The sequence below is a fragment of the Python bivittatus genome, unplaced genomic scaffold (assembly GCF_059951505.1).
Source record: "Python bivittatus isolate LINGU-HERP-01145 unplaced genomic scaffold, Pbiv_v1 ctg000440_np1212, whole genome shotgun sequence".
NCBI classification, from domain to species: Eukaryota; Metazoa; Chordata; class Lepidosauria; order Squamata; family Pythonidae; genus Python; species Python bivittatus.
In genome coordinates, this window is record NW_028277063.1 from 9732976 (window position 1) to 9760955 (window position 27980).

Here is a 27980-nt window from a genome sequence, read left to right on the forward strand (position 1 = left end):
AGAATGCCCTGCCCAAATGAGTAAATAACATGCAGGCTTCAGGTAGCTTTAGATAAGAGGACATGCTTTCTAGCCATACTAAGCGCTCTATAAGCCAATAGTTTGGAAATCAATTTGTATCAAAGATAGAAGGTTATCTTTAAGCATGTGCAAAGTGCACCCATCTATCCATTAATTGCAGCCTAACTCTTCATGCTTCTGAATGTATCAGCCACAGGTCGACTCACGACACTGTTATCTTTAAGAATCAATCACCGTCTTAACGGGATTGAAAAGATACTAAACGAGCCTCCACCCCCTCCCTCCGAGGCATGCGCATTAGCGGACGGAGGATGCCGGCAGGAAAGTGTACGGGTGGAAGGATACGCGACGCCGCTGCTATGAGGCTTGGAGGCAGGACGAATATATACGGAGGCTCCACCCCGCTGTGACTCATTCTCTTCTCGACACAAACACAGAATTTGGGTTAGAGCGCCGGCGAGGCACGCGAGCTCGAGGACATGGCTTTCTAGGGCTGCGCGGATCCCGAAGCAAAACAAGCGTGTGTTGCACGCTGCAACAGAACCAGCAAGATGGAGTAAGTGGACTCCGGGTTGCTTTCTCTTCCCCATCCCTCTCCTCTCGGCTCAGGCTCTCGGGAAAAGGGGTGTCCCTTGCAGTGCCAGAAGGGGGTGGCGATACGGAAGGAAAAGTAACGGAGTGGGGACGACGCGTTCAGGGTGTTGAGGTTTTCCAAATCTCTGGATAGGTGCGGAGCAGCAGTGCTAGTTCCCTCTCCTCCCCATCCCTCCCCCCCACCCACCCGTTTCCTAGCGTGCAAAAACCTGCCTGGCCGCCCGCCCCTCTTTCCACCAGGGAGTGAGGCATTCTGCTCTCTGGGGAAGGAAGCAGGTGCGGCTCGCGTAACCCCGCTGGGAAAAGCCGGGGCGCGCGCGGAGCCTCTGCGCGGCCGCCTCTCTCTGCCGCTGCCTCTTCCCCGGCTTCCCGCAAGCCTGCCGGTCTGCGCCTGCCAGCACGCCCTCCATCCTTCGGAGGTCTTGGACTAAACTTCCGCAAAACTTATGCTGGCTGAGGATTGTGGGAATCGAAGTCCAACCCATCGGGGAGGTTCCGGCTTTATTAGCAAGAGAGGGATTTACACTATATCAGGAGTATGGCTTTTGTAGTACTGATGCAGGGCAGCAAAGCCCGTCCTCCCTCTAGCATGCTTTCCCTTCAAAATAGGAGAGTCAGACACGCCCCTTAACCTCCGTCAGTCCGACTAACATTCCTGCTGGGCCTAGCTGTGATTAGAGACCTACTATGGGGTATCTTCCCAGCCTAGTTATGTATCCATTGTTGGCCTGCCAACAGAGGCCTGTTCTGCAAATCTTACCACACCAGCTGACTGTACCACAGAACAAAGTGCTAAGGTTTTTGCTACAGGTAAACACATCCCGGCTTGGTCTAAAATGGAATAAATCTGTTTCTTGGCTAGCAGTCTCACTGAGAAAATAACATGCATTTCTATTTCTTTCCAGGTCCCCCTTTGCCGCCGCCAACACCCTCGCCTGCAGGAGCAGAGCCACTCCTTGCCTGCTACGTACAAATCCTGCCTCGAACCTGAGCGATCACCAATACAATGTCTCTGCTGGCAGCACTGACCCTGGACCTGGACCTGACCATGATCCCAGCTAGCACCATGTCCTGCAGGCCGGAGCTGCTCAAGCACCGGCTGCCCCATGCTGGTCACAGTGAGCTGCTACCTGGACCTGTGGATCAGGGCTTTGCCCTCAGCATGGAGCGCCCACTGCTAACAGGTGACTAATTTGAGTGAGAGTGGAATAAATCCTAGAATTTGAGAAAATCTCCATGTAGAAGAGACAAGGAAGACCCTTCCTTTAAGGACCTAAGATTAATATTACTTTGCTAAGCTATTTTAATATAGTGGAGCTCTAACATTATACTGAAAGGCCCAGGGGATGATAGTAACCACTTAAAGATGAGTCCATTTAGGTATCTGAGGGCTAATTTGCATAGTCAATTACTATGTCTTTTTCAAACTGAAATCAAGGATAAGGGTATGAATTCAGATGACCACTAGGTGGCAGGAAAGAATTAGCATTTTCTTGTATCTCTTTGCTGCCATCTTCTAGGGGCTATGTACATTTTTGCAGCCCAAATTTGGTAGCCTAAGCAAGGAAAGGATAGGGCTTTTAATAGTCTTTCAATATTCTTTCCCTTAGGTTCTTTCCTCATCTCCACCACTATGGCTTGTTTACTTCATATTATAATTTGGTTGTTCCTATCTTGTTCAGATACACATTTCTCTAAAACATTTCACACATAACAGTGATTTGGAATCATACTATCTAATACAGAAGTTTGGAACCCTCATCTGGCTTTTCACATGTGTAAAAGAAATTGACAAGCTCTGTTCTGGCATGTCTGAAAACACACATGAGAATCAAGTTTGCTTTCTAATCTGTCTTGTGAGTTGTGATGTGTCTGATTTTGCTTTGCTACTCCATAGGCGATGGCTTCTCAGACTGGATGACGGAACGCACAGACCTGGCCACGCTCCTGAGTGTGTCAGGGGAGTCCTCGCCACTCTCACTGCCCTCCCCTCCTGCTCCGGACCTGGAGGCCATGGCCTCACTGCTCAAAAAAGAGTTGGAGCAGATGGAGGATTACTTCTTGGAGGAATCTCTCTCACCTGATCAGGTAGCACCCAGCACCCCTCCCTCTGATGGGAGCTTTCACTTTCCTTTTGGTGAAGGCTTCCATTCCCTGGACCATCACCACAGTACACCTGCACCTTTGCAAACCTTGGATTCAAGCTGCTTAGAATTGTTGGAGCTCTATGGTGGAGAAACACCTGCTGAGCACCCTCTGCAGGGCAATGAAATGTGTGTCTCAGTTCAGCAGCCGCTTGCGCTAACGCCTAAAGGGGATCGACGCCAGAAGAAGCGAGATCAGAACAAGACAGCAGCTCTGCGGTACCGTCAGCGTAAACGCGCTGAACATGAAGCATTAGGGGATGAGTGCCAGGCCTTGGAGGCACGCAATCGCGAGCTGCGAGAGAAAGCAGAATCTATTGAGAGAGAGATCCAGTATGTCAAAGACCTGCTCATTGAAGTTTACAAGGCACGCAGTCAGCGTTTGCGTACAACCCCCTAGAGGCAGGGAGGTCTCCCTCTACCCTCATGAAAGAAAAAATTCATGATGGGGATGCTATGGAACGGTGTATGTAGACAAGAACAGAACAAGCATGTAGGAATTAAGTTTGGGAAATGTTGGCAATTAGTAGCCTGCATTACCCTTTGGAGGTTAGGACCTAGTCAATGAGTTATGCAAGACAGATGCAGAGTTGTAGAACTAAGGAACTATGCAGGAAAGAGGGAAAGTGAATTCTGTCTGAAAGAAATTGGTGCTGCTGAGGTAGGAGAGAGCCAAGATTAGCTTGTTTGGGCCATCACCAGGATTATCAGGGAAGGCTGTATTAGGGTGGTATCCTTTTTCCCCTCTGCACCCCAAACTAGACAACACTCTTGAAACTGTCTAATAGCTTTTTTTGTACGTAGACTTCATAGAATTTCTTAAGCTACCTGTACCTAACTATGCACTAATAAACACTTATTTTAAACACTTGCTGTGAGTCAAACTTGGCATAAGTCCAAGGAAAGTGTCTTGAACCACACAAACAGCAGTTACAAAATATCAAGGTTTATTTATATACTGTTACCAACTTAAACTGCATACCTGATCACAGAAATGGTTGACAGCTGGGAAATACAGCTACTACCAGAAACAAAAAGCTGGAACCAACTTTAGCATTTTATTCTTTACCCCAAACTTTATAAAAATCAGTTGTTTATGTTGAATGCTGTGACTTCATGCCAAAAAACTTCAGTCAGATAAACAGAATTATTAGTAGAAGTCGTCATCTTTTTCCAGTGATACTTGATTTTGGATCTGCTGCTGCTTCCGATAAAGTTCAGCCACCTGTATTAAGAGAAATATGGATGTGTGTACATAAAAATTGTAGGAAAGTCTCTTGTCTGAAGCTTGCGTCTGCTCACCTGCTTCTTATCCAACCTTACAATCCCAGAGTTTCAGTACTCTTCCACAACTTTGGGAAGGGCTGATTCTTTAATATACTAACTTGTATTTCTTTTCAAAGATACAAAACCAATCTGCAATTCCCAAAATCTGGCCAAGATAAACTAATTTCCCCCTACATTCAGTGTTCCTTTGTAGCTATTAGAGTAGCCTGAAATGACCCTTTCACAGGTCTGGGTCACTTTAGGGTATTTAAGGCATCTATTTCACCATGAACCCCCCCATCCCATGCCAGACCTGGCCAATCTCCTGATTTGGAGCATTGAGCAAAGTGGGTAGTCTGAAGCTCACCCCAAAAGGATGGAAATGTTGGCTGTGCCCAGATCTGCCTCTCTTAGCACTTGGAGCAAAACTATTTTATTTAAAAATGCTGCCCTAGGCTGCAATAAAATTGTTTAGCCTGTCTTCACAAGATTACAGGTAATAAGGAAGTAAAAGGTAAATTCAACTCTGTATAAACTGCAAACAATTCTTCTTTGATTCATCTCCCCTTTAATTTATATATAGATGTATTGCCATCTTTACCTGAGCACTGCTAGTGGCCTCCTCTGGTTTCTTGTCATCTCGGATGCGCAGGAATCTGGGAAAGCGTAAGGAGATGCCCTTTTCTTCATCCACCTGCATGGAATAACAAGTTATCCTTGAAGTTTCATAAAGCTCTTTTCTTAAAGCTGCCTCTGAAAAATGTTTTTTGGGCAGTGAAATGGTTAATTGCTACCTACCTTCCCAGTAACCCCTTTTGCTAAACATGAAGTTTACTTTAGATATAAAAAAAATCCAATTACTATTTATTCCATCCACAAGGCTATAACTTCTGGGGGCAAATTCAGTATTTGTTTCTCTCTCTCTCTCTCTCTCTCTCACATACATATACCAAACTTTATATACATCATGCACCTGGGAAACATCTGAAGAATTCCATGTATGAAAAATTGGCTTCTAATTATCAACTATGCAGGTCTAGAACCCATTATTGTGATCGATAATTTATATACTGAAGCAACCATATTCAGATATAAAGGTTTACGTTAAGGCACTGGCTATAATAGTTAATATTTATTGCTTCAACTTTGCAAAAACATGCTAATAAGCCTGTGGCACAGACTGTGATATTATAATAGAATACATAGCCTACAAATTTATATGCTTTGGTATGTGTAGTAGCAGAGAGGTGGGGTGCTTACGTGAGATCTGAAGCACTCATAAATCATTTTCAAAGTACACATAGCCCTACTATATGATTTGTCAGAGGAGGAAAACCAACACTACAGAATGCTTCTTCACTGCTCTCTGAAACAGCATCTGAGATCTGAAGTCTTTTAGAAAGGCCCTGGGTGTATGTGTTGTGTGAAGGGCTTAGAATCCAGTACATCTTATCAAATCCTTGGACATGCCTCTAACATTAATAAAAGTTACACTAGGTTAAGAGCAAATTCTAAATTTATTTTCCCATTACAGGTGGTCCTTGGTTAATGACTACGTTCAGCGACCAAACTTGTGATGGCGCGGAATGAATGGTACTTATGACGGGGTCATCAAAGTTCAGGTCATTGCAGCATCTCTGCAGTCACACGATCTTGCAATTACGACATCACAATGTCCTGCAGTCACATGGTCACCATTTGGGACTTTCTTTGCTGGCTTCCTACAACCAAAGTCGATAGGGAAGCTGGCAGGAGGTTGCAAATGGCGTCCGCATGACATCCTTGCTTAACGATGGCATGGGATTCACTTGATGACAGCACGTGGGAAGTCCCAGAAGTGCCACCGCTAAGTGATGCAGTCACGTGATATCACACATTATGCCCACTTGGAGAAGGAAATTCTGATCCCAGTTGCTGCTGTTAACCAAGGACTACCTGTATGTATAATGAGTAATACTGCCTTATATTTTTTCTACCCAGTCATTTTGTTGCTGGCACAGCAATTGGAAATGTAGTATTTCAGGATGAACATCAAGAACCTAGGCAATGGTGGTTAATTTTAAACATTCAAACCAGTAATAAAATCTAAACTTTGAGATTACAGCCAGAGCACCTACAACACAGTTCTTCTGCACTTCTTCCAGTATAGATTACTGCATAGTTGTTCCTTATAATTAAATAAATTATGTGCATTACAATTTAAACACTTGTACCTTAAATACAGAACTAAAACTCTTCCAGTGACTAGGACCTATGTAATTACAATCAAAAAGAATAATACTACAATAATATATGCATGGCACAAAAATAAAATTCTATTAAGCAGTAACTGACATTTGTAATCTTAAAATGTCACTTCAACAGCTGAAGATGAAGTCTGTCTTTTACACATTTTCCTAAGAAAATGCTTAAAATTTGTTGAAACTGCTACAGAATGCTAAACTAATACTGCCAGAAAACTCTGACCTCAAAATATTTCCTGAGTAGTGACAGCCAATTAACAGTTTATATTGTATTTGTAATTAGGCTTATATGTATAAATAGTTTACAATTCAAATGAGCACAAATTACATGAAGTCCTTTGCCATACATACATGGACCACTTCCAATGCCTCACCCATCACTCACCAAACCTGATGCTGCTCTGTGGATGGGAGAAATGGATAAATCAGCACACTTCACTTCCCAGACATACTGGGCTTCCAACCAGTGATCAGGTTCAGCTGTTCCACCCCAACGATAATATGGTCGTGGCTGTGGAGTCACACAGTCCTGCAATACAGAGACTAGGGTGAGTACTAAGAATATGCAATATTCTTAAAAAATAGAAACATTCTACTTCACATACAAAATGCACTATTTTAACAACTTTGAAAGCATTTGGAATTTGAAATACAGCCCAAATCCTCTGAACAACTCGTTTCAGATTTTGTGACAGGTCATTTCCAGCTCAAAATGGGCTATTTCAAACTCAGAGCTGAGCTTTTGGTTTTGCAGATCCCTAGCAAGAACTATTTACAAGTAGAGATGTTCAGAGGAGTTAGTGCACTGAGTTCACTAGCAATATTGCGTGATACTCTTCTAAGCTCTATGGATGGGTCTGTTCCCTTAGGCATGTGAACCAGAGGAGAAATCAAAAAATAACTGCCCAGCCAAATCCAAAGAGACTGCTTTTTCCTCTTTATTACTTCTTAATGACTTAAATGTTGAAACATGAAGGTGTAGAGGATATCAGCAAAGCATATTCATATGAACCAATAGAAGTTCCTACCTTGAGTGAGAGATGAAGTTTCTCCAAATCCTCATCTGTGAATCCAGTGCCAATCTGAGAAAAGGCAAAGGGTGGTGACAATTAGATATTAATAATCAAATGTCTGCCAAATGTCTTGAAGGGCTAGGAAACATGGCATGGAAAATATAAAAGCTACCAATTTTATACATCAGTTATTACTTACTGTATATTTCCTTTGTCGTACTGATAGTTTCTCCTCCTCTCTTTATCCCAGTAAAATTTACAGCAAGACAAAGTCTCATTACAGCAATCTCATTTTACAGATTCTAATTAGGATGGGCAAGGCCATTTTGGTGTAGTGGTTAAAGAACTAGTCTAGAAACTGGGACATCATGAATTCTAATCCTGTATTAGCCACAAAGCCAGCTGAGTAATTTTGGGCGAGTCACTCTCTCTCAGCCCTAGGAAGGCAGGGGCAAAGCACTTTTCCAAAACACAGAATCATAGGCTTGGAGGGGAGTTTGGAAGCCTTCCATTCCAACCCCCTGCCCAGTGTAGGAAACTTCATACCACCCTGGACAAATGGCTGTACAATTTTTTTTCTGAAAATCTCCGGTGATGGAGCACTGGATGTTACCAAGAAAACTGCAAGGACTTGTCCTTGTGGTTGCCAGGAGTCAAGACTGACTCAAATGCACACAGAACCCCCTTCCTTCTACCACAGTTAGGGTCAGAGCACTTGATGCTATTCAATACCAAGCATTTCTAATCTGTAAACTATCAAAATGTCCTAAAACTGATAGTTAGTCTAAGCAGTGTTTCTCAACCATGCTGGCTGCGGAATTCTGGGAGTTGAAGTCCACACAGCTTAAAGTTGTCGAAGTTGAGAAACACTGGTCTAAAGATTCCTTACCTTGCAGATACTCTGGAACTCTTCACTTTCCTCATCATAACATGCTAGAAGGAAACCTCCATACGTGCCTGCCCGCTTGCCCTTGCCCAGGTAGGCACCAATCACCACCAGATCAAGGGTGTCACCAACACCTTCCAGATAATCTTTTTTAAGCTGGTATGGGAAACATAGTTATTAAACAGAGTAAGTCATCTGCTGGACAGGCTGAACCAACTTCTAGACAGAGATGTTTCTGGTACTGAAAGGCAAATGCCAAGTATGGAAGACGTATTTATCAGCTACACAATACCTTTGATAGAGCATTCCAGGAATTCTGCTATCTCATCAGTATTACTAGTATCCATGGAAATGGCAAAGAGGAACTGGCCCTCAACCTCAGTTATAACTTTTATTATTTGCATTCCTTATTCCTGCCCATTCTGGGCAATTTTATTCAAACTGAGAAACAAGTAAGATGGCAAATAAAAACCACCCATCCTTGAAAAAGAGCATGGCCAATTTGGGGAAGGGGGCACAAACTCAAATCCTGTCACAGGTCAGCACAATTCAAGCAATTCTATCACATGGTACTTACAGCTGAGCAGGCATTCAGTTCTTACCTTCAGCCAATTGTGTGATCTCTTTGCAATTTCATATGTAGCATCCACTTCCAGTGTTTTCACCATTAACCCTTCACATGAGTCTGAGGAAGGCAAACCACTTTATTATCCCCTATAGCACATTATTATCCTGCTTCACTATTCTAAAAACTTAGAGTGAAATAAAGAGCGATTCACTTTTTATTCTCACAGTTGCTCTGTGAATCTAAAAGAAAGAGTGACCCTAGGCTATCCACTGAGATACAAGGCTAAGTAAGAAGGTGAACTTCATTCTTCTAAATGTTAAGACTCTGCAATACTGGCTTTCATTTGAGGCTCAAGAGAAGGTTGAGTTTTATAAAAAAAAAAAAAAAAACGGGAGAAGAAATGTATTTATCAGCTACACAATACCTTTGATAGAGCGTTCCAGGAATTCTGCTATCTCATCAGTATTACTAGTATCCATGGAAGTGGCAAAGAGGAACTGGCCCTTAACCTCAGTGAAAGAATTATGCAGTAAGGTCCGGCGCTGAGACAGAGGTTTCTGGACTAGAGACTAAAACAGACAGAATCACAGATTTAAAGAGGAGGCACCAAGCATGGACTTCAAAAGAGTAAGGAAGGAACAGAGGTAGCTACAAAAAACAGTTGAAGATGCAGATAGAATAAAAGGCAAGTTTGCTATAAAACATCAATCATTTAGTTTTAGAGGGAAAAAACCTGCTATACTTACCATTCCATTAAGGTAGAGCATGTCGAATGCATACACACAAACCTGCACTCGGATTTCTGCAGCATCCACATCCTGGAGAATAATGGCGCAGTAAGGGAAAAGCAGGCTAGATATTTTCACAGCAAAATATTCTTTGAAATATTTCTGCTTTTTCTTTTCATGGCTTTTACATGCCCTCAGCTAATAGCTGCTAGAAGAGAAGTACTTCTTCCCTATGAGAGGTATTTTATTTTCAGGAACCAGAATTCCCAACATATGGTATCTTCCCTCTCCCCATCATCCAAAAAGTAATCCATTTCACTCCAGCTGTCATGTGCCCTAAAGAAAGGATTGCAGCAGGCACAGGTAATTATAATTAACACATCTCTAGAGTTATCCAACCATATTTTACCTTGCGCTTGCGGGTGGTCAATACTTGGAATGGCAGGATCTGTTTTGAAACAGGGTCCCAGGCCACTGCCTCTGCATCCAAGATGCATGACTTCACAGTGCTGTTTTTCACCTGCACGAGGATATAGGTTCAATTCAGTTGAGCTTCTACATGCTGTAAGTTCTCAGCCTCAGTACTATTCTCCAGAGCATTCCTCCCCCAGGAGCCCCGCTGACTATTGAACTGTTCTTGTGCCAGCAAAACCATCTCCACGCTGTTCTCTTCTTGTTGTGCACATTTCCAAAAGCAATCGCACCTTGGGAATACGGGTGACAATATCAGGGTACTTTGTTGTGTTGTTCTCTTGGTTTCGGCTATAAATATGTACTTCTCCATTCTCTAGAATGTGGATCTGAATGAGAAGAAAGAGTTGACCTTAAACTACAAATAGAAAGGAGGAGAATAGGAGCTCCTCTTCTGGATTCACACTAAACATCATTACCTGTGCCCGCTCCCCATCATATTTGTATTCACAAGTGAAGGCTGCCTCTTCAAAGCGCTTTAATACCTCCCCAATTCCTTTGGTTGGATGAGCCAGCATGGGCTTCAGGGGAATCCCTGTTGGAGAAAATACACAAAACTGGGACTTGCAGTAACTGTTAACATCTGACTCAATGCATGGTAAAATCCAAGAGGACGGTGAGAGAAGGGTAGCAAACATGCAAAGATTAATCAGAGGAAAGTGATTACAAGGCATGTTGTAGAATGCCCACTTCTTATTAAATCCTTTTATTGGTGATGTCTGTACTTTAAAGTGCAAACACAGCCTTAAAGATTCGAACCTGTTTTCTTTTTAAAATGAAAATGCATAGTTTTTGAAAAGCTGTAGCAAATGCACAGCATTGTATTTACAAATTCCAAAGGATATATAATTTTGGACAGAAAGTGCTAGTTCTGTTTAAGGGAGAGATTCCTGGTTTATCAAGGGCCCCTCTCCCACTAAAATATTTTAAAAATACCTGGAGTGATCTTGCAGTGCTGAGGCAAGCTCTCCACACCATGCTCCAAGAGGACAGGTATGATGATGTCATAATTTGGCAGTTCACTGAAAACAAAAAAATTAAAATGATAGAGAGCCGTGGCTAGACCTTGGCTAGCTAGAGAGTATAGATCCTCCAATCCAAACTTAACATAATGGTTTTTGACTGCTCAGTCCTAGGCTTTTAATTCACAAGGGTTTCAAGCTAATACTATTCCTTTAAGGCTCCATCTCTTTTTTTCTGGCACTTTTCTGCCTTTTCCAGACATTCTGGAGAGCTCAGTGGGAGAACATACGCCATTACAGGGGGGAAAAAATCCGACTAGCATTCCACATTGCTTACTGTACACTCAAAACAAAAAGACACAGAGAGGAGAATTTATACATCAGTATATATGGACTGAACTAGACAGAAAACAACTTAGGAAGGGCAGGTTTGAATAAGTGGGAGAAAGTGAAAGCATAGTTGTTCAGGTTTCCTTTCTTACCATCCACGAAAAGCTTGCTTTACCAGTGAAAAAATGAGACTGGCATGGTTGAAGCCAGATACACTTGTAGCATTTATGGCTCTCTGGGACTTTACCTATTGCAGTTTATGAAAACTTACCAGAGCTGGGGCAATGGAAAAAGATTATGGCTAATTTATTAACCCAAACAATATTCACCAGAAGGCCTGCTTAACAATCAAGGCTCTCTCATCCAGCCAGGCTTTGCGTGTTTCTACAGATTTGCCCTTTGCAGCATCCAAAACATCTGGGGGAAATTCTAGAAGGGGAAAAATACATACATACTGACTAACTTACATATTAATGGTTAGGATCCCTTTAGCTAGGATGTGCACATTTTGTATGTTTACTGTGAAAGTAGAGAATATCTCACTGGGATTAACTATCACTTCAAAGAAATACTGGTAGTCCTCACTTACCAACTGCAATAGGGACTGGCAACTCTGTTGCTAAGTGGTACGGTTATTAAGTGCAACATCACATGACCATGCCAACTTATTATGTCAGTTCTGGTTGCAGTCAAGTGAATCACCACGGGACATTAAGTACGTCCTGTAACTGTGACTTGTGACTTCCTGCTGGCTTTCCCATTGACTTTGCTTGTCAAGCTGGCTGTGAAGATCGCAAATGGCGATCAAGTGACCACAGGATGCTGTGACCAATGTAAATGCACGCCAGTTGCCAAGTGCCCAAATTGTGATCACATGACCATGGGGTTGCTCTGATAGCTGCAACTTTGAGGACTGGTCATTTCTATTTTCAGCACCATCATAAATTTAAATTGTCGCTGAATGAGTGGTTGGTAAGCAAGGACTACCTGTATGCTAAACGCCATGGACATTTAGAAATAAGGCCACTATCTGAAATTAAAAAAAAAAGAAGACTGAATATGCTCTACATACCTCTAAACTCATGTTGCAACATAGGTACCACTATGTTTCTTAATGTCTAGTTAAGGGGATCTTTCTATTTTTTTGTTTCCTGACTCAAATCGTCAAATTCTGAATTATTTAGGAATAATGAAAATAGCTTATGCCTTTTAATTACTTCTGATTGAATGCAGAATACATAACTTCCTGTCCTGTGGATCACACCCACTTCCTAGATAGTTCTGTATACAACATTCAGTCTTTTTGCACTAGAATGCCAATGCAGGTATCCCTATGCACAAGACAGAACTCCTTAAATTTCCCTCCAACCAGCATTAGTGCCATTTTCCAGTTGCAAACTGAACTCACTTTGTCCTGGGGGAGTGAGCGATGCTGCCTGGGCAAGAGCTGAGAGGACAGACTGCTCTGCTAGCCCAATCCGTAACTTTCCTTCTAATGACCTGCAATGCACAAAGAACTTCATTATAACACTGAAGGGATTATGTTGATGGCTGCAGGAGGACCAGGTTTGCGTTTGTTGGAAGTGAGGACACTGAGAAACAGAGTGCTGAGAGTTGCAACTAACCAATGAGTAAAGAAGAAGTAGAAGAAGTAGCAATTGTAATAGAGTTTAGGAAATCATTGGAGATATGCAAACTAAATATCAAAACTTGCCATTTTAGGAATACAATGTGGAGATACTGAAGTGAGGACAAGGAGAATATTTGTACTAAAAGTATAACTGCACTCACCGAGCAACATAACGAGCCTCTGAGTGGCGACATGCAACGAACAGAGACTTGATAATGTCAATTTTCTTGTTCATAGACTGAGGAGAACAGAAATGGAAACAAATTTTGAGATGCACAGGGGGAAAGAGAGAAGTACTAAACTTTTCAGAAAATCTTTCTCATTCCAGTAATGATAGCAAGCTCACAAAAAAAGGTTCTTCCCATACATACATGCCAAGACAGGACTCTTCAAAAAATTGTTTTACAATCCTGCCTGCTGTATTGACAGATAGGCATAAGGGCCAAAAATAAATTTCTATGGATGATCCTTTCAGATCCCCCAGCCCAGTATTCTGTTAGACTATATTCTTTCAGAAATGATAACATCAAATATTTTGTGCTAGATAAACATTAAAATTAATATCATACATTATATTTAACCAACTGCACCCTTGACATACCACCTAATAGCTCAACTTTGCAGGCTCTGTTCCAGGACTGTTAATATCCTTTCATACATTACTTACAGAGCTTCCTGCCATGTGCCCAATTGCCTGCAGTTTGCCAAAGACAGCAGCAGCACCAAGCTTGGGTGGGGCAAACACGGTTCCTTGTGTTGTGCGACTGTTTTCAGCAACTAATCCTAGATCTCCCTTCTCTGCTGCCTCTGCCTTGATTTGGTCCAGTTGCCGACCTAGAGAGAAGACAAGACCATGTGGTCATGATTAAAAAAAAAAAAAAGGCTTCTCTGAGTCACTAATTTGTTATTAATTCTGAGCACTTTCATCTTTTCAGATAAGAACCAAAATGTTCATAATTATTATGAGAGCATACTAATGGTTGTTTTATTGGCAGCTATTACCTAATATTACTTTTCCTAGGAAGACTACAATTGGGCAGACTCACCTGTGGCTTGGGCCAGCGCTTTCATGAGGATGGTTTTGCCAATGCCTAATTCTAGGCCTTCATACGCTGGGCCTAACCGATTGAGACAGAGGTAGACACAGGGGAGCAGGTCTTGTGGAGACAGGACAATCACAGAACGAAAGAGATTGCTCAGGGTCTCTATAATTTTCAACCTAGAAACAGAGAGATGCTGTATGATTTTAGAGATAAGGTAGAATGCTACAGCTATCCTTATTTATTCTGTGGTTTGTAGCAAGTCATCTTACCGGGCAGATTCCTCCTCAATATACTCAAAAGAACGAGCCACAGCCATGTATGGTACCCTGTCAAAAGAATTAGAATATCAGCAACATTTAGAACTATGAAAACAAAGTGCACCATCCAGAAGTAGCAGAACTGAGTGAACTGTCTTCTCCTTGCATATCTTATATTGCCTGAAATTGCTAAAGGACATTAATCAATGAAAAAGAGTGTCAAAATCTCCAAAAGGCCTTCCTCTCTCTCTCAAAAATCAATAGTAAAGCCCATCTATTTTCTTTATAATTGGGCTTGCATATTGTGTTAAGCTATGTTTTTTTTAATACTGTGACTGTTGAATAAGACACAATTGGCTGGGCTCACACATACTATACTAAGCCATAAACAATGATTTACAAGCCACAATGCTTGGGTTTATATAACTTGCTTAAGCTAAACTTTATTGTGTGTTATGCACATATGAACTTAGCTACTCACAGCATCATTAACTAATGGTGCAGATCAAGGTAACAAACTCTAGATTTTTAGAAAAAAATAGTAGCTCTATGATACATAGTTTGACTCTAAACAAAAGTCAGTTTATAATAAAGAAGCATGGGATGATAACTAAGACTGGAAGACAAGACACACTGTTCAGATGCTGGAAGTAGCACAGGTCTTAAATACTAATTCTTGGTTTAGGGCATGAGATGGTTAATATAGTAATTTTCAACATTATGATTCTATGGTCAAGCTTAAAATGAGACTGACATGAAAACAGAAAGGAAATGCATCTATGTCCTTTGATGCTTGAATAATAAGAGATGAACTCTTAGAAGAAGCAATGTTTTGCAGCATAAAATCTAACTTCAGTGGCACTCACTTTTGGCCAGGGCCCCAGCAAGCATCATGAACAGGATGATAGCTGCTCTTCGTAGGGTTGTACTCTGGAGGTTCAGGTGTAAGAGATGGCTTGAGAAAACTGTAAAAGCAGGGAAAATATATATAGTTAGTATGTAGTTAGCTTACACAAAATGACTAGTTCACCTTTTTTTAGATCTATCACCTAATTATACATAAGTACCCAAGTCTTTTGCAGCAAATCAGACAAAGGCAAAGGGTGTTGTGTAAAAGAAATAACTTCTGAATAAATGTTCATATTTTCTTAAGGCCTGGAGAATCACTGTGACTTTTTACAAATTGGTATTAAGGCTAATCTAAGTAAGAGCCAAAATTTTTCAAATGAAATATATTTTATAAAATCAGATCAGTAAACTTGCTAGCTTTACCCAATATAAATATGAATTTACCTGAAAGGAAGATGATCACAAATTTAAGACAATCACCCCTACCTCTGGCAGAAAAAAATGTTTAAAACACATAAAAGTCCTGTACACAACCTATTCTCTCTGCTTGTCATCAAGAGCTGTAGACAACACAGTAAAAATAATATTGGGGATTTTTTCCTTCTAACAAGTACACATACGTTCAAACATATAAAGAGAGACTGGGGAAATCTTGATTCAGCCAGCAAAAGCCTATCTAAGTTTATGATGTAGAAAAGCCCACTGAGTTCAATAGTTCTTGCTTCCAAGAAAGTATGTGAACATTGAAGCCATACTGGAGAAGAGACTGTTTAGCCTGGTTCATTCAATGTAAGTTGGGGAAAAACTTAGAATCTTTGGAGTACTGAGCTGTATTTTAATTTTTTTTCTTTGCATAATGGAAAAGGATCTTACGCTGGGCTGCAAGCAGAAGAAAATCTAAGCATCCCTATTCTGTAGGGAGTTATACTGAATATAGTAGCTCCTATTCTGAAGGAAGCATACTTAAGAATTCTAGTCCTGCTCAGTCAGCGTGCTGGCCTCATTTTCCTTCTGTCTTCTTCTACATGAGAAATTGAGTGTCTGCAATAGAAAGTCTCTTTATCTGACTGCTTAGATAAAGATGTTTCTCCACTATAGAGTTCCACTCTACCCATGGAGGATGTCAACTGAGGGCAAGGCTATCTGCTTTGGAGAGTTAAAAACTTCTCTTCCTTTCCTGCCTGTTTCTGTCACTTTGCACCTCTCAACATTCAAGAGCATCTTCATCCGTTACTGTATTCTCAAGAAATGTAAGGTAATTACCACATCCCCCATTCACAGGTAATTATCTGGACAATAAACCTTGTCATCCTTTCAGGTAAATGCAGTATGACTCTATGTTCTACCTTTAGCTGGAATACAGAATGCAGTGAAGCCTAGAGCATTGTTGGGAATCTAAACAATGCACAAATAATCAGGTTATATGAGAATGAGTAGGTTTATTTAGATACAAATCTACACATTCTGTCTTAATTGCTTGAAACAAAAACACAATTTTATTTTCATACTTTCTGATCATTGTATGTGTATATTTAGAGCTACCAATATGTTTAGAGCTACCAGCCCCAAGCAGTAAAAATACATTAATACACAGTTGGTGGGGGGGGTCTTTAGACAATCTACAGTGATTATATTTATAAATAATAAATATGTATTTATCATTTTCATAGTACTCATTTATAGATAAATATTTTATACTTTGTCCTCTCTTTGCAACTGGTTTTGGTTTTCCTTGCAATAACTTTCTGATTTGGCAAAAATTGTTAAATCCTTTCTGAACAGAGGGGCATGAGGTACTGTGCATCATCTACTTACTATGTCACCTTATCCTCTGGAATCTCGATGTAGTGCTAAGATCAATATGAGATAGGTCCCCCCCTTCAAAAGCACACCAATCACTTACTTGTCAGCCATGCTGTTGGACTCATGATTACTAACTTTATTAAGGTCCTTTGGTACTGGCATGTTTTCTGATACTATAGGTGCTTGCTTTTTTTCTGTCTTCACAGAACTTTTCTTGGGAGCTGTTAAGTGAAAAGAGGGACACAAATACACCTCAGATTAAGGGGTTCGGGGATAAAATCAAAGACACTAAAAAGAAACTGTTAAGGGCCAAAAAAGTAGCTGCCCTTAAATTATCAAAGAAATTTTCTTTTCTTATAAATAGTATCTTCTCCTTTTGCACCCCTAAATAAAAAAAGATTTGGAGACAGGTTTCTGGAGTTATTTAAAAAAAAATCATCCCAAATAACTGATAATGTTGGCTATTTCACTGGTCTTAATCCTATGTAGAAATGGTGGTACATTTCAATCACACTCACCTAATATCAGATTATTATTAGGATAATCTCACTCATATGGATTGCTGACTTTCTGGCATATTTTATCTTTACTGTATGTTGTAGGGTATTATTTTAGAAATCATCCTGATTTCCACAAAGCATTTATTAACCCTGAACATACATTTTCAAATTTTCTATATGGATTCTGATTAAAGTACATTAAAACACCCTTTTTCAGCTCTTCAATATAATTTCTAAGATGTGACTAGGATTGTACAGTTCTAAGTGCAGTCACACCATAATTTGTTTGAAAATCATTATGATACTGGCATTTTATTTGCAATTTCTTTGCTTAATTATCACCAACAGGGATTTTTTTTCCCCACAGTAACTGCATACAGTGCTGATATTCAGCTCAATTACAATATCTCTTTCCTCATCAGTCACAACTAGTTCAGACCCCTAGTGAAAATATATGAAATTACTTTTTCTGTTAATATGCCATGTTAATTATATTCAACTTCTTTTCTTATAAATAGTATCTTCTCCTTCTGCACCCCTAAATAAAAAAAGATTTGGAGACATTTCTGGAGTTTCTGGTCTTAATCCTATGTAGAAAAGGTGGTACATTTCAATCACACTCACCAAAAAAACTAGAAATGGGCTTGCTAGATGACTTAGGGGAATCTGAGGTTTCTTCTTCCTTTACATTTCTGTCTGTTTTATGCTCCACCAATTTTGCATTTTCACTTTTCACTTCTTCCACTTCCATGGATTTCTCACCGTTTTCATCTTTAGAATCTGCATAAGAAGCAGAAACCAAATCTTTAATATTATTTGTACGGAATTCATCTAGGGTTTTCAACTCTAACCCATTTCAACTCAAGCTTGCTTTGACATGCTTTCTGATACCTCTATGCAAAACCCAAGATAGCTGCAGGCTTCTATGAAACAAAAATTTAGAGAACAATATTTTGAACCTGAAAAGCTTACAGATCTAAAGGCAGGGTTCTACACCACCTATCTCTTGTCAAAAATGATTGCAAACTGAAACTGTGGACCTAACTTAGAATGTGAAAAGGCACAGTGGCTTTAATGACTGAGTGAGACATAAGCTTAAACTCTAACTGGATAAAATATATTATCATAGAAGTAATTCAAAGAAGCTTTACTGCTCAGAATAACCACAAGTCACATCCAGGATTTCAAAGACACCAGATTAGCTTTCCTACTGTCTTGTCTGATAGCCAACCACACATTCACTCAAGAAGATTCAACAGCATGGTCATCCCAGTCCCCCTCTGATTCTTTCATATTCACCACTCTCTTCCATGCCACTGTGTCTTATAGCTGTTATAATAATCAGGCACTAAGGCACTCACCATCTCTACTGTGATCTTCCTTCCATCTTTTGGTACTGCGACTTTCATGGGAATTATTATGGCTGTTGACATCTTCCTCTGGTTTACGTTTAGGGAGCTGCTTGCGGGCTAAAGGCAGAAGTAAATTGCATTTGCAGCTAAACTGCCACTACTCTTCCCTCTCACTTACAGTGGGGCAAAAAAGTATTTAGTCAGCCACGAATTGTGCAAGTTCTCCCACTTAAAAAGATGAGAGAAGCCTGTAATTTTCATCATAGGTATACCTCAACTATGAGAGACAAAATGAGAAAAAAAATCCAGAAAATCACATTGTCTGATTTTTAAAGAATTTATTTGCAAATCATGGTGGAAAATAAGTATTTGGTCACCTACAAACAAGCAAGTTGTCTGGCTCTCACAGACCTGTAACTACTTCTTTAAGAGGCTCCTCTGTCCTCCACTCGTTACCTGTAGTAATGGCACCTGTTTGACCTTGTTATCAGTATAAAAGACACCTGTCCACAACCTCAAACAGTCACACTCCAAACTCTACTATGGCCAAGACCAGAGAGCTGTCGAAGGACACCAGAAACAAAATTGTAGACCTGCACCAGGCTGGGAAGACTGAATCTGCAATAGGCAAGCAGCTTGGTGTGAAGAAATCAACTGTGGGAGCAATAATTAGAAAATGGAAGACATATAAGACCACTGATAATCTCCCTCGATCTGGGGCTCCACGCAAGATCTCACCCTGTGGGGTCAAAATGATCACAAGAATGGTGAGCAAAAATCCCAGAACCACATGGGGGGACCTAGTGAATGACCTGCGGAGAGCTGGGACCAAAGTAACAAAGGCTACCATCAGTAACACACTATGCCGCCAGGGACTCAAATCCTGCAGTGCCAGACGTGTCCCCCTGCTTAAGCCAGTACATGTCCGGGCCCGTCTGAAGTTTGCTAGAGAGCATTTGGATGATCCAGAAGAGGATTGGGAGAATGTCATATGGTCAGATGAATCCAAAGTAGAACGTTTTGGTCTCAACTCAACTTGTCGTGTTTGGAGGAGAGAGAATGCTGAGTTGCATCCAAAGAACACCATACCTACTGTGAAGCATGGGGATGGAAACATCATGCTTTGGGGCTGTTTTTCTGCCAAGGGACCAGGACGACTGATCCGTGTAAAGGAAAGAATGAATGAATGGGGCCATGTATCGTGAGATTTTGAGTGAACACCTCCTTCCATCAGCAAGGGCATTGAAGATGAAATGTGGCTGGGTCTTTCAGCATGACAATGATCCCAAACACACCGCCCGGGCAACGAAGGAGTGGCTTCCTAAGAAGCATTTCAAGGTCCTGGAGTGGCCTAGCAAGTCTCCAGATCTCAACCCCATGGGAAACCTTTGGAGGGAGTTGAAAGTCCATGTTGCCCAGTGACAGCCCCAAAACATCACTGCTCTAGAGGAGATCTGCATGGAGGAATGGGCCAAAATACCAGCAACAGTATGTGAAAACCTTGTGAAGACTTACAGAAAATGTTTGACCTCTGTCATTGCCAACAAAGGATATATAACAAAGTATTGAGATGAACTTTTGTTATTGACCAAATACTTATTTTCCACCATGATTTGCAAATAAATTCTTTAAAAATCAGACAATGTGATTTTCTGGATTTTTTCCCCCACTTTGTCTCTCATAGTTGAGGTATACCTATGATGAAAATTACAGGCCTCTCTCATCTTTTTAAGTGGGAGAACTTGCACAACTGGTAGCTGACTAAATACTTTTTTGCCCCACTGTACTTATCTGCTTTCTAGAACTCAGTGGATAAGTTTCTAAGTAGCAAAAACAGAGGGTGGGGAAGAAGCAGGGAAGTAGGCCTTAAAGCTGGACTGGGCTTTGTGTAACATGCTAAGGGCTTAACTTCAAAAGTGGGCAAGGCCAGTATTCCAATTTATTCGAAGGTTGTTCAGGGTTCTTAAGGAATGAAATGGTGCCTGATGTCTCTGCAAGTGGTTTCTAGGGGCTACAAAAGGAGTGCTAGCAGGTATTACTTAATGGTAGGTTTTATCAATGTCAGGGTACAATAAGCATTCAAATGACAAAGAAAATGACAACTTCCCACATTTCTAAAAATACAAATAACATTTTTCCATTACACTTAATAGATTAATTGCTGATTGAAGACTGGGATTTGGACAGTTTCCATGAATCAATACAATTATGATTCTTTGAGAGACTGTAAATTATATTTTCAAAGGCAACCAAACCTTTTGTTTGACTCTACATAGTAAAATAGTATCATTGGTAATGTGTTAGAATATTTTCAAGGAGCTGTGATTTCAGTCTGCTTTCTTATGCCAGAACTATCACAATGCAGCTGGTGAGGCTGGGTACCATTGTTTCTTGACATTTCTAATACACCAGGCATGATGGAATGAGGGGCCTATAATAAATGATAGGCATTAAAATCAACAGTTTTTCGAAATCAAATCAAGCTAGATTGATTTGATGATGTCAGTCATTAAGGCTTCATTCTCAACCAGCTTTCTGCAACCTAGTTGCCCTCAGATGGATGGACTTCAGCTGAGTTCCCCAATAACATGGAAAGTTGAGGAAGGCTGTCCAAAACCAGAACTACTGTCTAAGTTCAAGACACCCTAATTCTATTAGGATTGCATCATACTCTTTTAAATAACATTGTTAGAATTAAAGTACCTATAGAACAAAGATATCAAAGTTGTATAGAAGGAAGCCATGTTTTTCTTCTGTATACAGATTTTTCTGAGTAGGGATGATCAAAACAGTGGAAATTTACCAGTTTTGCGCCTTGGAATACCAGAAGATGTGGGTGAACTGGAGGTAGTTGGGCTGGTACTTGGAGAGATGCTCTCCTCAGAGATCTTTTGCTCAGGAACACAGTCAGGTTCCTAAAAAGGGAGAACTACTAAGTGACAAGGTATAGATAGAAAGAAAAATCACAGAAAACCATGCATCTTGGACTGAACATTACAATAAAAGAGGGACAGACCAATGTTTATTATAACTTTTATGCTAGTCTAATAAGGGTACCCTAACTTGAATGATGTGCTGGAATTGAAATTAAATGAGAAAAGCAGAGATGAAAGCAGAAAATCTGCATCATAATTTTCGAAGATTTCTGTATAATTAATCAGTCAAAGATTAGGATGTTATAGGAACAGACCTACCAACTTGCTGTCATCTGCTTGTGTATCCTTTCCATCTAATTCCACAGAATCCTCTTCATCATCACTATTAAGTACCTTGGCAGCTTTTTTAGATGCAGAATTCACTGGGAAGTCTTCATAGACTTCTGAACCATTTACTAATTTCCTGAGAAGAAACAAAGCATTTAGCAATAGTCGCTAGCTTCCTAAACAACCTGTTTATTATTTATTGTATATATTGGTTAAAATTCAGTTATAGAAGAATATAGATTTTATTTTAAAAAAAACTGGAAACCTGAGTCACCCAGAGTTGTTGAGAGTTGGGTGGCATACAAATTTTAGATAGATAGATAGATAGATAGATAGATAGATAGATAGATAGATAGATAGATAGATAGATAGATAGATCGAACATGTATGCATATCTTTCTTCCATAAAGCTCAAATTAGTGAACTTAGCTCTCTTATAATAATTTTATTCTGACCCTGTGATATAGTTTGGCAGAGAGATAATGGCTGGCCTCAGATGAGCCAAAAATTGTCATGGCTAAATAAGAATTTGAATATTTTATCTTCCCAGTTCTAGTTCAAAGTCTAAAACTGTCATATTACTGACTCTCCTCTCCATTTACAAGGGAGTCCCCTCATCCATAATACAATTCTTTGGGCTCAAATGAATGGAAATCTATCCTATTCTCTACAGACCATCAATAGGGTCAGGAACAAAGACAGTTATAATAAATAGATCTTAGAAAATTGCCATTTCAGGAATACAAGAAAAACAGACAGAAACAATAGTTGAACCACTTGTACATAATCAATGAAAAATTAAAGTGCATTGTACTGTCTGGTAAGTCTGGATTGTACTGAAATTGATGGGATACACTAAATAAAATACATCACAATTATTTCAACAAGTCTGCTTTAAATGTGATTACACCTGTACCCAAACCATTTTATTAACCAATGATTCCTACAATGTAGTAACCACAGTTAAACCTGACATTATAAAACAAAAAGAAAAATGTCCTTTCACATGCTCTCTTTCATTCTTGGACTAAGCTCCCTTCTTTGATCTTCATACTTTAATATTTCCTACGGCCTTAGAATTACTATATTTATCAAATTCAGAAAAAATATGATGCTGTTCTTCAGCTTCGTAATTCTGCATGCTCTTACACATCAACTTTAAAAAAGCTGAACAAGTAATACACATAATTTATACCTTGTCTAAAGTGCTCAAATGAAGTAAGAAGGAGGGATAGAGGGATAGAGTGTGAACAATTCTGATGTATTCTGACTTCAACAGGAAGGATTGTGTATTTTCTCAAAGACTGATGTGTATATAAAACCGGTATTCTTTGAACATCTGGCACAAGAAGCATCTTAAAACTGCCTAAGACAATGAATAGCGTTTGCAGCTTTATGTGTGAGTGCCTATCTCAGAGTAACTCACTTTTGTGAAGTGAGCACATCTTCCAAGTGGTTGTCTTCTGCTTTTTCTTTTTCAGGCTTTATTCGTGCCAGAGGCTGGAAGAATGATCTGCTCAGACATAAACAAACATGGTTATACATATTCTCCTCCATTACTCAGAGCTGCAGAGTTCATAATAATTTTTACATGAGGGAGAATGATATCATAGTTTCTGGCAGGTTTCCAATTCAAAAAGCCAGAAGCTTTCCTAATTACTCAAGTACATAGATAGATTAAGATAGGAAAAACAGCACCTAACTAAAAAGGCAGGATAAATATATAATAATAATAATAATATCCCTTCTTGATTTAAAAAACTCTTTGGAAACAGTAATATGTCTCTCTCTGCCAATCCACTAATTAAGGAGGCAGTGCCAGAAAAAGAAAAAAGGGTTGCCTTGCCCATTTGTTTACTTTGGCTCTGTTCCTGCTCATGGCGAGCATGCAGCTCAACTAATTTCACCCAAAAGAAGTTGCGGTCTTCAAAACAAAAAACTATACTCCATCTTTATTATTTTTTTAAAAAAGACGATATACCTTCCTATGCCTGAGAACTGATAAATAATATTGCTTGCTATTTTTATTTAGGTTGGTTCTTGTAAGCCATCGAGTGGCATTGTTTGAGTTTGGTGGCCACATAAATTCAATCAATCAATCAATCAGCAAACACACACACACACACACACAGTGTTGCTTGGAAGCATAAAATTATCTTATAGTAGCACTGTATTTGTTAAATATTGTAACTTCTGATGGCATGTTCCTTTTAACATACTTCAAGAAAATGTTAGCATTTGTTCTTAAAATGCTAATACTGTTCAGTCCAGAAAAATTATTTCATAGTCAAATACTTCCTCTTGCAGTTTCAAATGTCTGTCCTAAGCATCAGAAATGAAATAATATTTCAACCTTAGAGTACACGCTTATATTATTTGCTTATAAATGTCATGCTGGCGCATACCTTATGTTGCTCTGCATTGTAGAGATCTGGATCTTCACTTAGCTCACTAGTTCCACAAAATAAAGTGAGCACAAATGGGTTCATGGAACATCATATGTACTATATCTTATTTTCTTACAGGATATAGCTGATAGAAAAAAAGGAGACAAACTCAATTTGAGCTGTGCAAAAGCTTGACCTTTGGAATTACATCAAGATGTGATGACCACAAACTTAGATGACTTTAAGAGGATTGAATACATACATGAAGGGTGTGTCTATCAAGGCTTTGGAACACTTGATGTTTCTTTTGGCTTGGGGGTAATATGCCTCCATATACCAGTTTCAAGACAAAAACAATGTGACAGAGTTATATCTCTCTCTCCTGTTTCTGAACATCTCAGAAGCACCTAGTTGACTAATGTGAGAAACAAAATACTGGACTGAGACGGAGGGCTGTTCTTAGGTTCCACTTCTAGAAGCATGGCAGGACCTTGTCTAGGTTGATTTTAAAGCTATTTGGGCCATCAAGTCCAACCCTGCTCAATGCAGGAGTCCAAATTAAAGAATACTTGTAAAGATAGCTATTCAGCTTTTGGTTGAATGCATATAATGAAGGAGAACCTGCTACTTCTCTATATAATTGGTTCTAACACTTGACTGGAATTTGCTTTTCTCTAATTTGAATTCATTGTTCTATGTCTTGCACTCTGGAATGAGAGAGAACAGGTCTTGAACTTCTATGTGACATCCTTTCAGATTCTGAAGAACGCTATCAATCTTGTTTCTCGGGCACCTTTTCTCAGCTTCTTTAATTTCTCTTAATTTTTAGTCCTGTTATTACACAAATAAGTATTTAATGACTGCTAGCACAAATTATATATCTATAGTTGTATTTATTTTTGTATTGTGAAAGCTGCCTGCAAAATCTTTAGAGTACTATTTCTCACTGGACAGGTCAAATGTGAACCACTGCAGACCTTGTCCATGAAACTGATAAACATCTGACAGCTGTTGATATGGATATTACAGCACTAGGCAATGAGAATGAGTAACTTCCCAGGGAGCGGTTTTTAAAGCAGAAAAAATTTGTGAGACAAAAGTGCAGTGAAGATGCTAAAGTAGCATCTTTTGCAGGATTTCTTGAGTTGTAGAGCAGAGAAGTGCTCAACTCTTTTTAAAATCATAAATTTTAATTTAATTTAAAATCATAGTCATTACAACTTGACATGTATGTCCACTGCTTACTTAGTTTTCTACATTATTGCACTGAAACAAAAAAATAAGATTCAGGATGTAGGTATGCCAGAACCAGGCAACCTGGTTCCCTCCATATGTTCTGGATTGCTCCTATGCTTCCTGTAAGATGTCATCATGCTGCTCTAGTAGAATGATTAAATAGGGAGAGGGAGGGGTCATTTCATCTGGAGCATTAGCCAGTTATATTCTAAGACAGTGTTTTTTAAAGTGTAGTCCTAGGACTCCTTGGGATCCTCAAAGATCCTCTCAGTGGTCTGAAAAATCAAAATTATTTGCCACCCTATGTTGGAAAATAATACAATATTAAATCCTGTTAAACAATTGTGAGATGTGATAGTGGCAACGAATGCATCAATTTTAATGTTTAATATGGTAAATATCAATAAATATAACCCCTACAAGCAAAAGCTCTTTTGGGGTCCTCTATAATTACAATTATTTAGGATTATATATGCCATAAATACACATTCATAGTTTTTTTTTAATTATTCCATTTCTCTCTCACTTAACACAAGAACATTCTTTCTAATCAGTGTAGAACTGCAATGACAGTTGCTTGCAAAAAGGGCCACTACACTTCCTCATTCATTTAACACAGATTTGGAACTACATACGCAAGAGTAGGGGAAGAAAGAAAATCCCACAGATCATACAACAAAGAACTTATAATAACAAGTCTGAAAATGCCCTTTCAATGTTTTGCAATGCTGCTTCTCTTTTAAATCCTCTTCATAATATACATTTCTTATAAGGCAACAGGCTATTTTATATCTATTTTTCTTTATTTAAAAAAAAATCACACCCCATGTCCTTCCCATAAAATTTACCAAGGCAACTTACACAATAGCATGCAAGCAGAATAACATTATAAAAAGGATCCCTCGGGACTAACTTCTCTTCTTAAAAGGAATGGATAGCTCTTTCTCTTATTTAGCTTCCCTTCCCCTCTTTCAGTTTCCTTGCCAGTGCCAAATTTTACACTCTTTGGTGCAGGGCAAGGCATGACCATAGCGGCAAATAAATGAGTTACAAAACACACGTCACAGGGCATTAAAAGGTAGCGAGCAATTGAAATGGAGAAGCCGGAAGGAAAAGCCCTTTCTCTTTGCCTCCCGCCCACCAGCCACTAAATGGGGGGAAGAGCCAATATAACAATATTCGAGAGTCTCGCTTGTATAGAGAGAAAATAGAGGTAGGTGGGTGTTCGGGCGGGGAGGAGTGCGATCCACTAGAACAGTTGATACGGGGGTGTTCCCGCCACTTCCTTCCCCGCGCCTTTTAGAGAGGAATCCTCCGTATCTCGCTCTATCCCAGACGCACGAATTATTCCCGCCAAAATTGTCCCCCCCGTCGCGCGAAAGCTCCTTCAGCAGCCCCTGCAGCGGGGGAAGGGGAAAAGAATTACCTGCTGCAGCCTCAATGTCTCTCCCTCACCTAACAACATCCCGCCCACTTTTTTTTTTTTTTCGCGCGAAAACACAAGCCACCTATCAACGGAAAAAAAAATCGAGCGATCAGGCCCGGACGTCACAGGTCCTCGACGCCTTAGCAACTCCGTATAACGTCCCTCACTTTCTTTCGTCAGCCACCGAGCCTGCTGGGAAATGGAGTCCAGGTTGAGAAAGTCTCGCTCTTTTCTGTTATCTGAAGGAGTTGGGAGAATTGCTGAGATTGCATCCTGAAAACGAAGAGATGTTGGGGGAGGGAGAGGAGGCAGGGGAAGGAACTGGGCTTGGAAGGCGTGATAGAAGTGGTCGGCTGTCAACCTTGGAAATCTATGGGGTGACTGTGCCCTTTCTCAGCCCAACCGTTCAATTCTGTAGTGCTATAGTGGGGAGCAACTGGCCCTTTAAATCAGCCTGATGAGCCCAGAGGGAGTCACCTGCCCCCTGCGGGCCAATGAAAGAAGAGAAGGGTTTGTTCGGTTTTTGGCGGGAACGGTTTGGGGTGATTTTGGTGAGAGGGTTGCCTCAATCAAGATTGACGGTTAGGTTATTTAGAATCACATTAGGAGTTTTTTTTTGTATTTAAGCTGTGAGTTGTGTGCGTGTAAAAACTTATTTTCCTTGGTACCTTTAATAGCATCACTGAAGCAATGAGCATGAAACTGAGCAAACTCAGGGAGGCAGTGAAGGACAGGAAGACCTGGCACAATATGGTTCATGGGGTCACGAAGAGTCGGACACAACTTAACAACTGAACAACAACAACCTTTAATAAAGTTTGTTTTTTGTTTTAGTCCTGACTGGTTGCCTTCCATCACCCACCTCACCTTGGCTGAGCTACAGATTCCTGAAATTTTGTTTTGCTTTCCCTTCGGTGTTTGACCAGACCCAAGGTAGGGCAAGGATTTCTCGTCAATCCTCTCCTGATTCCCCAGAGGGCTGGTGTGGAAGGGAGAAACCAGTTTATAGTGACGGGGTGGTGGCAGCAAGGAGACCTAATCTTCCAGTTGCTGTTTGCCCAAAACCGC

General features: G+C 40.1%; 2 protein-coding genes across 3 annotated transcripts; one reads left to right on the plus strand and one right to left on the minus strand.

Moving 5' to 3' along the window:
- The first annotated feature begins 420 nt into the window (after positions 1–420).
- ATF5 (activating transcription factor 5) lies at positions 421–3630 on the plus strand. Its single transcript, XM_007437512.3, has 3 exons — positions 421–577; positions 1521–1799; positions 2513–3630. Exons 2-3 carry the CDS (start codon positions 1622–1624, stop codon positions 3157–3159), a joined length of 825 nt encoding a protein of 274 aa, XP_007437574.1. The 5' UTR covers positions 421–577; positions 1521–1621; the 3' UTR covers positions 3160–3630.
- Positions 3631–3690: 60 nt separating this feature from the next.
- On the minus strand, positions 3691–27591 carry LIG1 (DNA ligase 1). Of its 2 annotated transcripts, XM_007437513.4 has the most exons (27): positions 26913–27591; positions 24269–24395; positions 23290–23376; positions 21855–21999; positions 21464–21575; positions 18670–18777; positions 17933–18088; positions 16909–17029; positions 15023–15121; positions 14169–14225; positions 13903–14075; positions 13524–13690; positions 13018–13094; positions 12635–12726; positions 11556–11655; positions 10871–10956; positions 10354–10469; positions 10168–10263; positions 9873–9983; positions 9482–9553; positions 9160–9304; positions 8770–8852; positions 8171–8323; positions 7297–7350; positions 6654–6797; positions 4627–4719; positions 3691–3984 (listed from the first exon to the last, which is right to left on the minus strand). In XM_007437513.4, exons 2-27 carry the CDS (start codon positions 24283–24285, stop codon positions 3910–3912), a joined length of 2739 nt encoding a protein of 912 aa, XP_007437575.2. In that variant the 5' UTR covers positions 24286–24395; positions 26913–27591; the 3' UTR covers positions 3691–3909. The 2 variants fall into 2 exon arrangements, with proteins under 2 accessions (XP_007437575.2, XP_087998927.1); XM_088142801.1 differs by lacking the exon at positions 26913–27591 and having other exon boundaries at positions 24269–24430.
- Positions 27592–27980: the final 389 nt, after the last annotated feature.

What these genes read in the sequence shown, in the direction of transcription:
- ATF5 (XM_007437512.3), top strand. Translation starts at nt 1,622, where the DNA reads ATGTCTCTGCTGGCAGCACTGACCCTGGACCTGGACCTGACCATGATC. An exon ending in GGAGCGCCCACTGCTAACAG is followed by an intron (nt 1,800 to 2,512) that starts GTGACTAATTTG and finishes GCTACTCCATAG; the next exon opens with GCGATGGCTTCTCAGACTGG.
- LIG1 (XM_007437513.4), bottom strand. An exon ending in AAGCAGATGACAGCAAGTTG is followed by an intron (nt 21,576 to 21,854) that starts GTAGGTCTGTTC and finishes CTCCCTTTTTAG; the next exon opens with GAACCTGACTGTGTTCCTGA. An exon ending in ATTGTTAAGCAGGCCTTCTG is followed by an intron (nt 10,957 to 11,555) that starts GTGAATATTGTT and finishes TTTTGTTTTCAG; the next exon opens with TGAACTGCCAAATTATGACA.